The sequence below is a fragment of the Macadamia integrifolia genome, chromosome 11 (assembly GCF_013358625.1).
Source record: "Macadamia integrifolia cultivar HAES 741 chromosome 11, SCU_Mint_v3, whole genome shotgun sequence".
Taxonomy (NCBI): domain Eukaryota; kingdom Viridiplantae; phylum Streptophyta; class Magnoliopsida; order Proteales; family Proteaceae; genus Macadamia; species Macadamia integrifolia.
The window spans coordinates 18,320,842-18,336,649 of record NC_056567.1 but is presented as its reverse complement, the minus strand read 5'-3'; the positions used below and the strand labels follow the sequence as shown (position 1 = coordinate 18,336,649).

Below are 15,808 nucleotides of genomic sequence, written 5' to 3'. Positions count from 1 at the left end.
ACTATGACCTTCCCAACCACAATTTTTTCAAACATTTCTCCTCAAAATATGAAATTCTATCTATACTCTATATTAAAAAAAATAAATAAATAAATAAAAAATAAAAAAGAAAGAAAGAAAGAAAGAAAATAAATGTATGTAAATGAATAAAAGAAAAGTGGGCTCCATCGTTTCTATGGTTCTCCTTATCCTTTGTTCTTTTTAAATATCTAAATTACCAATTAATTTAGGTAAACAAATCACCTTTAACCTATTGCTCTCAAAATGCCCATCACCTCTATCGTGTGAGCCAATACTACCCGTCATGATACATGGGGAAGTGGAACTAGGCTGTGAAAAAAACCCATGCCCTAACTCCACTTCCCCATGTATCTGAGCATACACAACACTATTGGGTAGGCTTCATTCTCCCTTGAGGTATTTAGTCATGTACAAGATTTGTACAAGGAGTAGTTGCTTGTTCTGTGGTCAATTGTTGTATTCGTTTGAAGAATCTGTGCTAATAACTCTAATCCATGTATGAAATAGATTGAATACTGCAATCATATACGAGACACTATGGGTGTCACATTCTAATTCGGATTGACAAAATTGAATCAAAATCGACATGAGCTTATTGGATCATGTTTTGGTAACACTGAAATCAAACTAAATTTCACCGAAACTAATAAAACACCGAACTACACGGAAAAAGGTATCAAAGTTGAAACCAACATGAAATTCGTAGGAAAAAAAAAACAAAATGTACTTTTGAATTTATTTTTGACAAGGCAAACCGAAACAAAACCATAAAACCTAAACCATTTTGATAATAAAACCGAATTGAGACCGAAGCATCCTTATTGAATCATGTTTTGGACTCGCTCATCCTCACGCCCTATTAGGAATAGGATAAAATTGGAATTTTATCTCGAACAGAGGCCAGAGGGTGCTATAAATTGTCAAACCTAGAGAAAAAATAACAAGTTTGAAATGGGGGAAGAGACGGGAAAGACTGGGAGAGGGAAGGCGGCGTCTGGTTCCAGAGGGTCTCCATACCTAAGGTGATCAAATGCTGTTCTTGTTCCTTTTATTTTCAGTCTTGTCTCTTCCCCCTAAGATCGATCAAAACAGAATTTTAATGCTTACACTCCTATACTTGTGGTTTGTAAGTTTGGCTTTTCTGTTACATCTTCTTCGTCTTTTAATGAATAGATTGATAGGTTTTCTCCATAAGTTTACAGTATCTTCTCACTTAGATTTTTTTTTTTTCAATAGCTTTTGCTTACCCGCTTTGATTTAAATTCTTTTTCTTCAGAAAAAAACTTCTCCTTTTTTTGTAAGTTTCATGGTTTGAGCACCTACGATTTTTTTTTTTTTTTTTTTCATTTTTGTAAGATTAAATAGTTCCTAGCTGATTGAAGGAATTTTTGTGTGTGGTTTTCTCAACTTTCGGTTGGATGAGCTGATTAAAAAAAATCCGATCTTTCCCAAAGATCTTGACTGGATCTTGAAAGCTGAAGAGGTTTTCTGGTTCCAAGGCGCCACAGTTTTTTCCATTGTTGATCCTTTTTTTCCTGATTTCGTGTTGGATGGAGAATGGATTTTTGTGTGCCTTACCTCTAAGAAGAGATCAGGGATTCTGTGTTCAGTGTAAGTGTGTTTAACTCTCCTGGTCATGATGAGGTGCTTGCCATTTTTGTATCACAGGTGTAGTGAGGAAGCTTTTATATTCCACGCGAAATAATTCAATTAGGGGAGTCTTTCTGAAGCTCCAACCAGAAAGATCCGTACTGTCAAAGTGTCTAGTTGACATTTTTTTTCCTGCAAACATAAGATGGGTTGAATGCCCGGCCCATGGTTCTAAACCTGGATATCTGGTATCGTTCATGCAGGTACCAATGGCCGGACTGAGAAATCCATGCCTCGACTGGGAAGCAGGAACGAGCCCGACATGTTTATGGCCTGAGTTGGATCGGTTTGATTAATAAACGTGTCAAACCTAATATGCTTATAAATCTGTAGTGCATGGTTATCCACCTAACCAGAGTGACCACCTAGCCAGATAGTGTTTATCTAGCGCCTGAATATTCGGACAATACAAAGAAAAAAGAAGAAAAAAATGACATTGAGATAGTCCGGTGTCTCCTGACCGCACGACTTAACCTTAGACCGACCCCTTTGATACTTCTTGACATCTCAATTTTGTCACCAATTAAATGGAAGAGTGGAGAAAAAGTTCAAGATGAACAAGACTAAAATTGCACTATGTCTGCCTTAGTTAGACAAGCGTTTAGAATTTGGTCGATCCTAGTTAGGCCCAACTGAGACTGGTCCATCCCAATCGGTTGACACCCTTAGTTTTGCCCACATTTTCTTTGACAAATTGATTTTTAGAGAATTGCTCTGGCGGAGGATAGTTTTTTTTTTTCTTTTTTTTTTTCGTAATACTTGCGAAGGATAGTTATGATGATACAGCTGATTCAAAACACAGATATTTGGTCCAGCCAGTAATTCGGTTGGTATTATACATCCCCATGCCTATTCCATGATAGAGACCACCTAGGCAAGGCTTATGTTAGTTGTATCATTTAACTCACCATCTCAACCATATTATTCACCAAGATACGGTTATTGATTTTTGTTTTCCCAAATTGTGTGAGGATGATCTAATAATTTTAACAATTGAGTGAATGGATCAAAATATCAATCAGTCAGTTTGTCAAATCATGTAGTTAAATTCAGTTATATAGTTCATTATGTATTAGATTTGTTTTATCAAGCGTTTTTGACCAAATTGAAATATGGATTGTTTATCTGATTTTTAAGTTTTTGGGCTGTGCAAACCAAAAGTGCAGGTAACTTAAAATGTATGCCTGGTTGCTCCTAGCCACCGGATGTTCATTGCACTCGGTACAGCACAGGAGAAAATCCAGGCTCCCTCACCTAGCCTTGAAATGATAAAAATAAGTATAAGTAGGGTCAATTAAGCCAACCCGTTGACACAACTCCGGCCCAATCAAGGTCGATCATAGTAGGGTTAGGCCAGGTAGGATGGGTCTGGGCTAGGTGGGTATTTGTTGAGCTCTGTTTTAAAAAATCTGGACCAACATAGCCCAGCCTGGTTGCAACTCTATCTGTAAGTGTTTTGATCTTCCCACAATCAAGTATTTTTTCAACTCACGTGACAAATTTTACAAGTGCAAAATAGCAAATCTTAGCTAAAGATAAGCGTAGGATGGGGTCCAGGCCATTAAGTCAGTGGGACCTATAGTAGCTCCTTCATTCATATAGGAGTGGACCCCACCAAGTCAACAGCCTAGCAAAATCAACAGCTAAAGTACCTGCATTGAACCAATAACAGATCCATATTCCACAACTTATGGTCCAACCATTTAAAATTGTCAATTCTTTCGGTTCAACATAAGTCTAATTAATCATCAGATTTGGAAATTGTACAATTTAACCCGAACCAAACCAAGTCGGTTTGATGTTTTATGAAATTGATGTAAATCAAACAGACCGATCAAACCATAAATTGAATCGAACCTGATTTTCCTTATGCGCAGCACTCTCTCTCCCTCCTGCTTCGTCCCTTTGGTTCTTTTTTTAAATTCAAGATTCAAGTATTACAAATGTGGTTTCGAGCAGGTTTTGATTGGGTCTGCAATTAATCACATTTTGGTTTTAAATACGTGTCAGTTGATCTTCTCTAAGAATATTAAAAACATAGATGAATCCAACTGACAGATTAGAGTGACCAAATAATTTTTAGGACTGATTCTACACAATCCAACTCACAGATTTAGGTTAACCAAATAGTTTTCATGCAGAATTACAACAGATTTATGGATAACCAAACAGTTTTTCAGAAAATCTTGAAAAATAAAGTCAAATCAACAAACATTCTCTATGGTTCAGGAGCCGCGCTTTTGAACAAAAATATATCCCCTAAACATTTATATATAAAAAAAAGAGTTTCTTGTCCAGGAGCAAGGTGTTTATATCCTCCTTGTACAGTGACTTCCCTGCCCCCTCATGGATTGAACTAAAAAGGGAGTATCTCAAGCATAAGAGCCACACTCCCAGATAGAGAACACTTCCCTTATAGAAAAGACAAGTTTTCTAAACCGACAAGACTAGATGATATCTCTATATTAACACCAAGTTTTGTCATGTGAAAATTTATGTGACAATTTCAAACACATAGATATCTATGATATAGTTTAAATTGATCACATGTCAAATCTAAAGTAAGTCAATCACATACCCTCCCATATGGTACATATTTCCTTAAAAAGTTTTACTATTAATCATGTGGCAAAGTGAGGTGGAAATTTCAACCATATAGATATCTACATGTTAAATCTCAAACAACAATGGAATCACACACCCTCTCATTTTATCTTTAGCTGCCAATTTTTCATAGAAAAGTTTCATTTCTCCATTACAATTTCAGAAATTCATTTTTCAAGTTGCAACTTAGTTTTAGCTGGAAGCGCCTCTCGGCATGGTGTTGGCTGCCAATTATAGTAGAATGCTGGCCTAAGTCCTTAGGAGGGGCTATCTGTTCAACTTCCAAACACATCCTCCCCCCCCCCCCCCCCCGCAAAAAAAACCCAAAAAAAAATAAAAAATACCCTTGTTCCTGCCCACCGTCCTCCTTAGCTGCCTCTCCCTTGAGCTGGACGTGCCACCCTCAGCTGACCATCAATCTGACGCCATCCTAAGGCCATACGGGCCTAACAAGACGTGGGTTGGATGACAATTATAACCCTTAGTTTGAAACTAAAGAAAAGAATCATTTCGCTTATAGTCCCAAAACTCAGCATACTTTGAATATATGGTTTTCTGGTTCCACTATATAAAGCACCCATCTGAAGTTCCGGGAACGCCCGTGATAAACCCCCCACGTCCACGCCCCCCTTTACACCCCCAAAAAAAAAAAAAAAAAAAAAAATCCACTCTTAAAGAGGACCTGAGTTTCTGTTCATCCACAGTGAAATGTATACCTATGGATGATCTTTTGCCACTGCCTATGCAAACCAAATGACTTGACCTGTTCTCTAGTCTTGGAGCCTATGGTTTTGAAGTGTCAACTAAGCTAGCATGAGGCAAAACAGTGCCCTTTACTGGTTTAGTCTGGCTAGAGCAGCAGAGGTAGGTTCAGTTTAAAAGCTGAAGAATAATAAATTTTCAATTAGGTGTTCCACGAAATGCGAGTATTCTAAAATCAATAATGCATTTTATACCATGTACCCAAACAATATATTTTATTATGATCATTATATGTAAAAAATATATTGTAAGCTAGAGAAAAGAGGGACCTTAAACGAATGAGAGACTGATAATGATGCTCCATTTGTTTACGGAAACTCGAAGGTAAAACATCTAAACTACACAAAGGGACTTCTCAACTACTTCAAGCCTCATCATCTTTCTATTCCTCGCCTATTCCATCATCAACTATTGAATTTCCAGCTTGTTTCTGTTGGATTATTTAGTTCTAGATCCATGAAATGTGATCCATGCAGTGGTTTATATTTTGGTTAGTTGATTTAGAAACCTAACATAATAAATCACTCCGGTATTGATGCTATGCCCATGACAGACAGTAAAATGGCATCGACACAGAGAAATGAATTTTCACTGCATGTGATCATGAAAACCCAGACATTAAAAAAAAAAAAAAAAAAGGCTCAAACATTATGACCTAGATCATGTAAAAGGTCGGGAAAGTGTACAAGGCTGGAAAAAGGCATGCAGGAAAGAGCTAAGTAATAATTTTTATTTTGCAACTGCCATGTTACTCAGTAGGTTCAGAATATGTACCTCAACTTCCAGATCAGCAAGGTGTGCAGCAAGTTTCTTACTTCCGGCTCTAAATTCATCTTCATCAATTATTACCTATAAAGATATACAGAAAATAAATAAGAAGCTCATGATTGCCATTAATAGAGACAAGAAACATAAAGTAATGTAGTTCAGCTTCAACAATGGTCTACCACCACATGTACCTCAATGAGATTGAAGCAAGGACATCCATGAGGAAGAATTTTGTTGACAGTTGGCACACCTACAGGAAATTCTTCAGTAATTGGTGCTTTAGAATTGAGGTAAAAATTTTCTGGGTACATTTATAGGAACCTCTAGCATGATACTTTCAACAACAACCAATGATAAAACTTATTCAGGTTGGGAACTTGGAATAGACTGTACTATATGAACAAGAGAAGGTTGAGATTAAGAAGTAACGAAGTAAATACTCCAGAAGTGCACAAAATGCTAGAAAACCATGTCACCTGCCGGTACGAGTGCAAAAAGCTAGCTCAGGCCTCCACAAAAATGAACCGGACTGGCCTCTCCGTTTGCCTTGTTTGTGGCTTATCTGAGCACCAGGCAACTCAGAAAGATCATTATTTTTGCTAACTCACTTTACATTGCCCCTGCAAAAGAAAAATGGTGCTAAGCAAAAGCTATTTGACTGGCAACCTTTATCTAAAAAGTTAATTGTTATTCCATCCTTCAAAATGGCTCACAAAGGCTCTATGCTGACCGGAATAAAATAGAAAGCTGAAATAACCTAGAGGGGGGGTGAATAGGTTATACTAGTGGAATTTAAATCTTTTCGATGAATAGGTCACAAGTGTGACTGCAAGTTTAAAACAATGCGGAGTAAATAAAACAAGTACAACCACAAAACACAAGATTTATAGTGGTTCGACTCAATCCGAGTCTAGTCCACTCCCTACAAGAATCCTCTTGTAAGGTATTCCACTAGTTCTCCCTTTCAATACAGTAGGTAGGGAAGAAAACCTTTATAATCTTTTTCACGGATAATAGTATCCTTACAAATCCCCTTTCCAGGCAGAGAGACGCCTTTACAATCTCTTTTGGAGGTAAAGAGATACCTTTCTCTTTTTAGGATAAGAGAATCCTTACAATCCGAAGTACAGTCTAGAATTGTAAAAACAAAAATAAATAGGAAATAGTGGAATAGGAGGAATACCTCAAGTGTGGTGCAAATGATGAGAATGAGAAATGAAAAATACACCTTTTGTAAAGTCCTCTCTTATGGCTTTGACTTGCACAGGAGAGAGTAGAGGACTTTGATTGAGACTTGAGCCTTTTGTTGGGATTGGTGTAATAGAACAACTCAAGTAGAATATACTAATCTTAATAACTCTTGAATGCTTGCAATACTACTCTTAAAGCTCTTTCTTAATGAATATTTAATTAAGAGTGGTTTGGGTATTGATATGTGAACTTAGTGAAGCATTTTAGGCAGGAAATCAGGCTCTAACGGAGGTATTCTGGGACCACCGGTCGACCGCCATCGGTAGCCAGATGACCGCCAAGAGCCGTTGAGGCAAAATATAGCCTTTGGGGCACTTCCAGGCAGTCACCGGTCGATCGGGACTTTCTACCGGTCGATCGGCTATGGTCTCGGACAGTTTCGGTCGATCGGGGCTTTCAGCCGATCGACTGCCAACATGACATACTCTATTTTGACAGAATGCTGTCATACTGATCAGTCGTCAGTGTTTTGACCATAACTTTTCGGTTCAACCTCAGATTGACCTGAGATCAGTTGCGTTGGAATCACAACTCAATTTCCTACAACTTCTATAAAGGTTTCATCTCCTGATACTAACTTTAAGATTCCCTAAAATACCCTTGAGTTAGTTTAATGTGGTTTTCACAGAATTTCACTAGAACACATTTTTCCTAATATGTTCCTCACCACTTAGAGACTTTCCATACTTGGTCAAGGTATGCTCTATGGTCATTCTAGTATGATGCAATGCACATGCATGTGGTGAGTGCATATATATGTGGAAGTTACAAATTACATTAAAAATGACCAATCTATCCTAGTGGTCTTCTTCTTTACTTGAACCTTCCACTCTTTGGCACTTCATCTTCTTTTCTTCTTGTTTGCAATTCCATGTCTTTAAGCTTCATGTCTTGATTCGACCTTCTAAGTGTTTCTTCAAGCTAATTACACTTTCTTCAAGCTAATCACATTTTATCAAACCAAGTTGAAGATGTATGTTTGTTTGTTAACACCAAAACATAGCAAGGAGTGTGGACATGTTTCCCAACAATCTCCCCCTTTTTGGTGATGACAAACAAACGCAGGCAATAAATCCAAATACAAGAAATGATAGTAACACTGTGTAAAGGTCAATAAGATAATTTAATTCAGTGCCAAATAGTAAACAAGGATAGATATTGTCATTTCCATAAGAGTAAACAATTAAAGATAGATACTGTCATACTGTCATTTTCAGGAAGAGTAATAGATGTTCTCCCCTTTTGTCAACAGCAAAAAGGGAATCAAAATGACACAAGAAATCAAAATACTCCCCCTGAGTATGTGCCAAAAAAAATATAACACATAGAAAAGTATCATAAGTTCAACTTCGTATCGCAGAGTATAAAAAAGCATAAACGACTGAAACAAACACATAGTTCAAAAAAAAATATCTCCTAATCCGTTGCATCTTCATCCTCCGTGTCCTCCTCGTCGTCTTCCTCTTCGTCATCTTCATCTTCCTCATCGTTGCGTAGCAACTTGAGAATCTCATTCTGCTTTCTTTCCATCTTTTCCAATTGGGCAAGGATGATGTTTCCAACTTTCTGAAGATCAACAACGGTCGCATAGGCTGATGTCTCATCACTTCCTGGTTGCTGTGGCTGGCTGGGTCCAGCAGCAGTCTTTTTGGAGTTTGTGGGCTGCTGGGGAAGAAGATGCATCTTGCGAATAGTGGAAAGATTGATCTCTTGAGGAATCGGGTCAAATGATTCACCAGAAAAATCTACATGAAAGTGGTCCATGATTTGGCAAATCATCCTTCCATAGGGAAGATTTCCCTTTTGAAGTCTATCACCATGGGTAATCATGGTTTTGAGCAGAATGTAAGGAAGGTTGATGGTTACAGTCTTGCAAACACAGTAGGTGAGATAAGTATGAAATGGGGAGACTTCATCTCTATGACCACTCTTTGGGAGGATGTTGTAGGAGATGATGAGATTTACAATCCTCCCTATATCGGTGAGTTCCTTAGCCTTAATTTTGTGAGTATTAGCATATTCCTTCATGATGCTAGAATACACACAGTCAACATCCATGAATTGTTCTATGTAGGTATTGGGTTGGTAGTATTTTAGTTCCCCTGTCACAGAAATGTCTAGGATTTCTCCTAAAATCATGATGTCTATATCTATAGGAACTCCCTTAACATTGGAATGGACTAGAAGGTTGTCACCTTCACCAGAGAAAGTAAGGTTACAAAAGAATATTTTGACAAGATGGGGATAACAGTGAGAGTCAAGTTTGAGAATGTTGCCCCATCCCAAAGCATCAAACAGGTCTTTGATGTCATACCAGGACAAAGAGTCAGAATTGATGGTCCTACCTTGCTCTATGTTTCGAGAGATGTAGAGATCCCATGATTCTTGAGCAATGGAGGAGGAGAACCATATATCTTTGTCAGAGGCCTTCCTTTTTCCCTTCTGAGCTACTATTTTCTTGCCTCTATGTGGGCGGTGAGAGTCCATGATGATTGGAGGTGTAAGAGGGGAAGAGATTCAAGGGTTTTGGGACACGGATAGGAAGGGATCTTGAGAGATCTAGGTTAGAGAGAAGTTCTAAGCTAGGGTTTTGGGAGAGGAAGAGTCGAAATGGGGTTTTAGGCCAAACAGGGTTTTAAAAGTCGAAAAAAAACGGTTTAAAAAAAATCGATTTAAAGGAGTTTGGAATTGAATTTTTGGCGACATCAGTCGACCGGTTATATTGTGGTGGTCGATCGGTAACCCTTTCGGTTAGAGGCGGTAGATCGGAAGTTTTAGGTGGTCGATCGGTAACCCTTTCGGTTAGAGGCGGTAGATCGGAAGTTTTAGGTGGTCGATCGGTAATCTATTCAGTGAGTGCCAATTGATCGGTATATTGGGGTGGTAGACCGATAGAGTCCAAAAAGCTCAAGAACCCAGAAAATTATGGATGTGGAAAGGATTTTTCAAGTCTAGGCTTTTGGAAAAGAATATTCAAGAAGGAATGTTTAATCATTCAGCCAAACGGGTTGCAAATGCCAAGCTCCTTCCTTAGGAAACTAAAACGCTCTTCACCAAGTCGTTTAGTTTATATATCTGCAAGTTGTTTCTCAGTTTCAATGTATTCTAGAGATACATCGCCATTTTGAATGGTGTCTCGTAGAAAGTGGTGTCGAATATCAATGTGCTTTGCCCTTGAGTGTAAAATGGGATTTTTACTCAAGTTTATGGCACTGGTGTTATCACACATGATTGGGCAAGTTTCGAACCGCACTCCAAAGTCCTGGAGAGTTTGCTTCATCCAAAGGATTTGAGCACAACATCTACCAGCTGCAACATATTCAGCTTCTGTGGTAGATAAAGCAACGGAGTTTTGTTTCTTGCTAAACCAAGAGACAAGGCAAGAGCCGAGAAAGTGACAAGTACCACTGGTACTTTTTCTGTCAATATGGCAACCTGCGAAGTCAGCATCTGAAAAGTTGACCAAGTCAAGGGGTTGGTTTTTGGGGTACCATAACCCAACATCACATGTGCTTTTCAGATATTTAAAAATTCATTTTACAGCAATGAGGTGAGATTTCCTAGGATCAGCTTGAAACCGAGCACATGCACATAAACTGTACATGATATCAGGTCTACTTGTTGTTAGATATAGAAGGCCCCCAATCATGCCTCTATATCTAGTTACATCCTCAGAAGTTCCATCCTCATCCTTGGTTAGTTTCAAGGATGAGCTCATCGGAGTGTTTGAAGATTTTTGACTGTTAATGTCAAATTTCTTTAGCAGCTCCTTGGTGTACTTGCTTTGATTTATGAAAATTCCATTATCAATTTGTTTTATTTGAAGTCCAAGGAAAAAATTTAACTCTCCCATCATACTAATTTCAAATTCATTACTCATTTTGTTACTGAAATCAGTACACATTCTCTCGTTGGTTGAGCCAAAGATGATATCATCTACATAGATTTGAATAATGAGTATATCATTCTTAAAATTCTTCATGAACAGGGTTGTGTCAATCCTCCCCCTTGAGAAGCCACTTTCCATCAAGAAAGTACTTAATCTCTCATACCAAGCTATAGGGGCTTGTTTGAGGCCATACAGAGCTTTCTCAAGTTTATAGACTTGGTTTGGAAACTTAGGGTCTTCAAAATCAGGAGGTTGAGCTACAAATACCTCTTCTTGAATGTGTCAATTCAAGAAGGCAGTTTTGACATCCATTTGATATAGTTTAAAGTCCTTATGGCATGCAAAAGCTAGTAGCATTCTAATGGACTCTAACCTTGCTACTGGTGCATAGGTTTCATCATAGTCTATTCCCTCTTGCTGATTATACCCTTTGGCAACTAGTCTTGCTTTGTTTCTCACTATGTTCCCATCTTCATCCAGTTTATTGCGAAAGACCCACTTAGCACCAATGATGGTGTAGTGGTCAGGTCTTGGGACAAGTTCCCATACCTTGCTTCTTTAAAACTGGTGAAAGCTCCTCTTGCATAGCTATAATCCAATCACTGTCTTTTAGTGCTTCTTCTATGTTCTTGGGTTCGATCCTTAAGATAAATGCAGTGTGATTGCATACCTCTCGGGTTTTAGATCTAGTCTGGATTTCTCCATCTAGATCCCCTATAATGTTTTCTAAGGGATGATTCCTATGCGGAATGACTTCCTTAGGTAGTGTTTCTAATTTTTCTATGGTAACATCATTTGTATCATTAAGAGAAATATCATTAACTTTGTTCTTAAGTTCATCAATTATGATATCATCATCATCAACAGGAGATTTGTTTAAGTCATTAGGTAAAGATTCATCAAATCATACATTCATAGATTCTTCAACCATTAATGATTTTTTATTAAAAACTCTATATGCCCTACTGTTGAGTGAGTATCCTAAGAATATTCCTTCATCAGATTTTGCATCAAATTTTCCAAGATAATTTTTTGTGTTTGAGATNGATTCCTATGCGGAATGACTTCCTTAGGTAGTGTTTCTAATTTTTCTATGGTAACATCATTTGAATCATTAAGAGAAATATCATTAGTTTTGTTCTTAAGTTCATCAATTATAATGTCATCATCATCAACAAGAGATTTATTTAAATCATTCGGTAAAGATTCATCAAATCTTACATTCATAGATTCTTCAACCATTAAAGATTTTTTATTAAAAATTCTATATGCCCTACTGTTGAGTGAGTATCCTAAGAATATTCCTTCATCAGATTTTGCATCAAATTTTCCAAGATGATTTTTGGTGTTTAAGATGAAGCATTTACATCAAAATACTCTAAAGTAGTTTACTTTTGGTATTTTACCAAAGTATAGTTCATAAGGTGTTTTAGAAAGCAAAGGTCTAAGGATTATTCTATTTAGTACATAACATGCTGTATTTACAGCTTCAGCCCAAAAGTACTTAGGCAAAGAGTACTCATTAAGCATAGTCCTTGCAGTCTCTTGTAATGACCTATTTTTCCTTTCAACTACTCCATTAGATTGAGGTGTTCTAGGAGCAGAGAAGTTATGGTCAATACCATACTTGTTGCAGTATAAGTCAAATTGACTTATATTGTCAAATTCTCCTCCGTGGTCACTCCTCACAGAGGTTATAGTATATCCTTTTTGATTTTGCAATCTGTTACATAGAGTTGCAAATTCATCGAAGGCATCATTTTTATTTTTTAGAAAAACAGTCCAAGTGTATCTAGAGTAGTCATCAACAATTACAAAGGTGTAATTTTTACCACTCATACTAGATATATTGATAGGTCCAAATAAGTCTAGGTGGAGTAGTTCCAATGGCCTAGAGGAAGAGACAATATTCTTCGACTTGTGGGAGACTTTGGTTTGTTTGCCTTTTTGACAGGCATCACAAAAACTATCTATTTCATACTTGATTTTAGGGAGGTTCCTCACAAGATCCTTGGATGCTATGGTTTGAATCAACTTGACATTTACATGTCCAAGTCTTCTAGGCCATAATGAAGACTCACTATGGTTGGAAACCAAGCATGCATTTAAGGAACTTACTTCATCAAGTATACAAACATAAATGTTGTTCTTCCTAGATCCTTTTAGTATTAGATTATCATTTGCATCTTTGATACAACAGTGGGAGACATTGAATTCTACTTTGTATCCAATGCTACATAATTGACTTACACTTAGGAGATTATAGTTCAAATTTTTCACAAGGTAAACGTTCGAGATTGAAATACCTCCAAGTCTTATTTTTCCAATACCAGCAATCTTTCCTTTGCTGTCATCTTCAAAGGAGACCCATCCTCCATCGTAGTCCCGTAAGCTTGAGAATAGGTTCTTGTTGGATGTCATGTGTTTGGAGCATCCACTGTCGATGACCCATTCAGCTTCCACCTTATTCTTCAAGCAAACCTATAATAGAAATTTAATTGTACATTGGTCCCCATAATCTCATGGGTCCATTATTGTTAGTGTCAAACTTCCCAACTGGAACCCAAATGGTTTTGTACTTTTTAGGATTTTGGTTCTGCCTTTGGAATGGCCTTATGTTTCTTTGAGTCCTCTGCTTTTCATAAGATCCATTTGATCTTTGTGGAGTATAGTATCTATAGAGTCCTTGATTTTGGTATTTCCCTTGTGATCTATAAGTCTCCCTAGGATAGTTATTGTATCCTTGGAATTGCCTTTGGATCCTCTCAATGGAGTACTCTCTATGAGGTTGGGTTTTTCTATACCTAGGCATAGGTCTAGAGTTTTCTTGAGGCCTATATTGCCTTCTTAGGGGTGTGTAGTAGTAGGCATGGTTTACTCTTGATCTCTCAGTTTGAGAGTTGGGTTTCTTCCTTTTCTTGGAGTGACACTGGTTTATGGAGTGTCCTGTCTTTTTACAAAAACTACATTTAATGTAGGAGGTGGATGGTTGGTTTCTTTGGTCACCCTTTCTTGGATTCCCATTTCTAGATGGATTTTGTCCATTATAACCCAGTCCTTCTCTTTCATTTTGACTCTTCCTTTGAGAACCTAGAAGATTGTCAAGGTTCTTTTGCCCCTGGGTAAAGGTGCAGAGGGTGGAGTTCAACTTAAAGTTTTCTTCCTCCAGTTCACTTACCTTTGAGGTTAGTGCCTCTACTCTCTTATTTAGTGTTTCAACCTCTTTTTCAAGTTTACTTTTATCAGACTCTAATTTTATACTTTCTTCACATAAGGCCTCGAAGGCTTCTTGAAGTTCCTCATTAGAGTCCCTTACTAAAAGTTCAGGTTGAATTTCACATACCTCTTGTTCTTCATTTCCGATGGCCATCAAGGCGAGGTTGGTGACTTCTTCTTCAAATTCACTTTTCTCTTCTTCATCACTTGGGTCCCATGTAGCTGCATAGGCCTTTCTTTTTGATTTATTTGGGCATTCAGTTCTGAAATGTCCAGGCTTTCTGCACTCAAAACAAACTATGTCTTTAGTAGGAATTTCCTTGGGTTTAATTTTTGTTTTACCTTTTTTCCCATAGGATTTGTCACCGTAGAATTTGTTCTTGTGTTGGAATCTTCCTTTCTTTTTGAGGAATTTGTTGAATTTCCTCGTGATGAGTGAAATTTCCTTTTTCATGTCGAATTCTTCATCTTCTTCATCATCACTTACTTCTTCGATAGGTTGAGTTGATTTCAGCGCTATAGTTCTCCTTTTCTCAGAATTTGGTTTGTCGGCGTTCAGCTCTACTTCATGCGTTTGTAGAGATCCAAGCAAATAGTCCAATGAGATTTTAGTCAAATCTTTGGCTTCTTCTATTGCTGTCTTCTTGGGTCTCCAAGCTACAGGTAAGGCTCTTAAGATTTTTCTGACTTTTTCAGCGTTAGTATAAGTCTTACGTAAACCTTTAAGATTATTCACAATATCAGTAAACCTAGTAAACAAAGAAGTTATTGACTCATTTTCTTTCATAGAGAATGACTCATAATCAGAGACGAGTTGATCTACCTTTCTTTCTTTTACCTCTGCTGTACCTTCGTGTGTGACAAGAAGCATATCCCAAATTTCTTTAGCCGTGTCACATGCAATGACTCGGTTGAACTCTTGTTCATTGAGGGTACATTGAAGGAACGTAATGGCACGGAAGTTGTACTGGATGAGGGTGATGTCTTCAGCCGTCCATTCTCCTTCATCCTTAGGTACTGTCTTTCCATCAACTATCTTGGTGATGGTGTATGGTCCATTCTCTATGGCTCTCCATACAAGAATGTTGTGACCACACACAAAATTCTTGAATCTGCACTTCCAGAAAGAAAAGTTTTCTCCATTAAAGTACGGGGGTCTCGAGGCGTTCATGCCTTCTGGTGGTCCTTGGAATGTGGCCATGGTCTTTGACTCACTACTAAGACGATATAGTCTTAAATAAATTGAGTTTCCGCTCTGATACCAATTGAAATAACCTAGAGGGGGGTGAATAGGTTATACTAGTGGAATTTAACTCTTTTCGATGTATAGGTCACAAGTGTGACTACAAGTTAAAAGCGATGCTGAATAAATAAGATAACAACAACCACAACACAAGATTTATAGTGGTTCAACTCAATTTCAGTCTAGTCCACTCCCTACAAGAATCCTCTTGTAAGGTATTCCACTAGTTTTCCCTTTCAGTATAGTAGGTAGGGAAGAAACCTTTACAATCTTTTTACGGATAAGAGTATCCTTACAAATCTCCTTTCCAGGCAGAGAGACGCCTTCACAATCTCTTTAAGAGGTAGAGAGAGACCTTTCTCTTTTTAAGATAAGAGTATCCTTACAATCCTAAGTACAGTCTA

At 37.7% G+C, this 15,808-nt stretch overlaps 1 protein-coding gene and 1 long non-coding RNA gene across 2 annotated transcripts; one reads left to right on the top strand and one right to left on the bottom strand.

Annotated features, from left to right (window-relative positions):
• The first annotated feature begins 923 nt into the window (after positions 1-923).
• LOC122094383 lies at positions 924-2,020 on the top strand. Its single transcript, XR_006144754.1, has 2 exons — positions 924-1,043; positions 1,690-2,020. It is a non-coding gene; the product is annotated as an uncharacterized LOC122094383 (long non-coding RNA).
• A 3,666-nt stretch (positions 2,021-5,686) lies between these two features.
• LOC122093680 (DNA polymerase epsilon catalytic subunit B-like) lies at positions 5,687-6,132 on the bottom strand. The gene is made up of 2 exons (XM_042664067.1): positions 5,997-6,132; positions 5,687-5,886 (listed from the first exon to the last, which is right to left on the bottom strand). Exons 1-2 carry the CDS (start codon positions 6,114-6,116, stop codon positions 5,767-5,769), a joined length of 240 nt encoding a protein of 79 aa, XP_042520001.1. The 5' UTR covers positions 6,117-6,132; the 3' UTR covers positions 5,687-5,766.
• Between the last annotated feature and the right edge of the window lie 9,676 nt (positions 6,133-15,808).

Bases quoted from the DNA above. Each gene is read 5' to 3' on its own strand.
- LOC122093680 (XM_042664067.1), bottom strand. From the start codon at position 6,116: ATGTACCCAGAAAATTTTTACCTCAATTCTAAAGCACCAATTACTGAA. The intron at 5,887-5,996 runs GTACATGTGGTG...ATATCTTTATAG, and splicing joins CTTGCTTCAATCTCATTGAG to GTAATAATTGATGAAGATGA.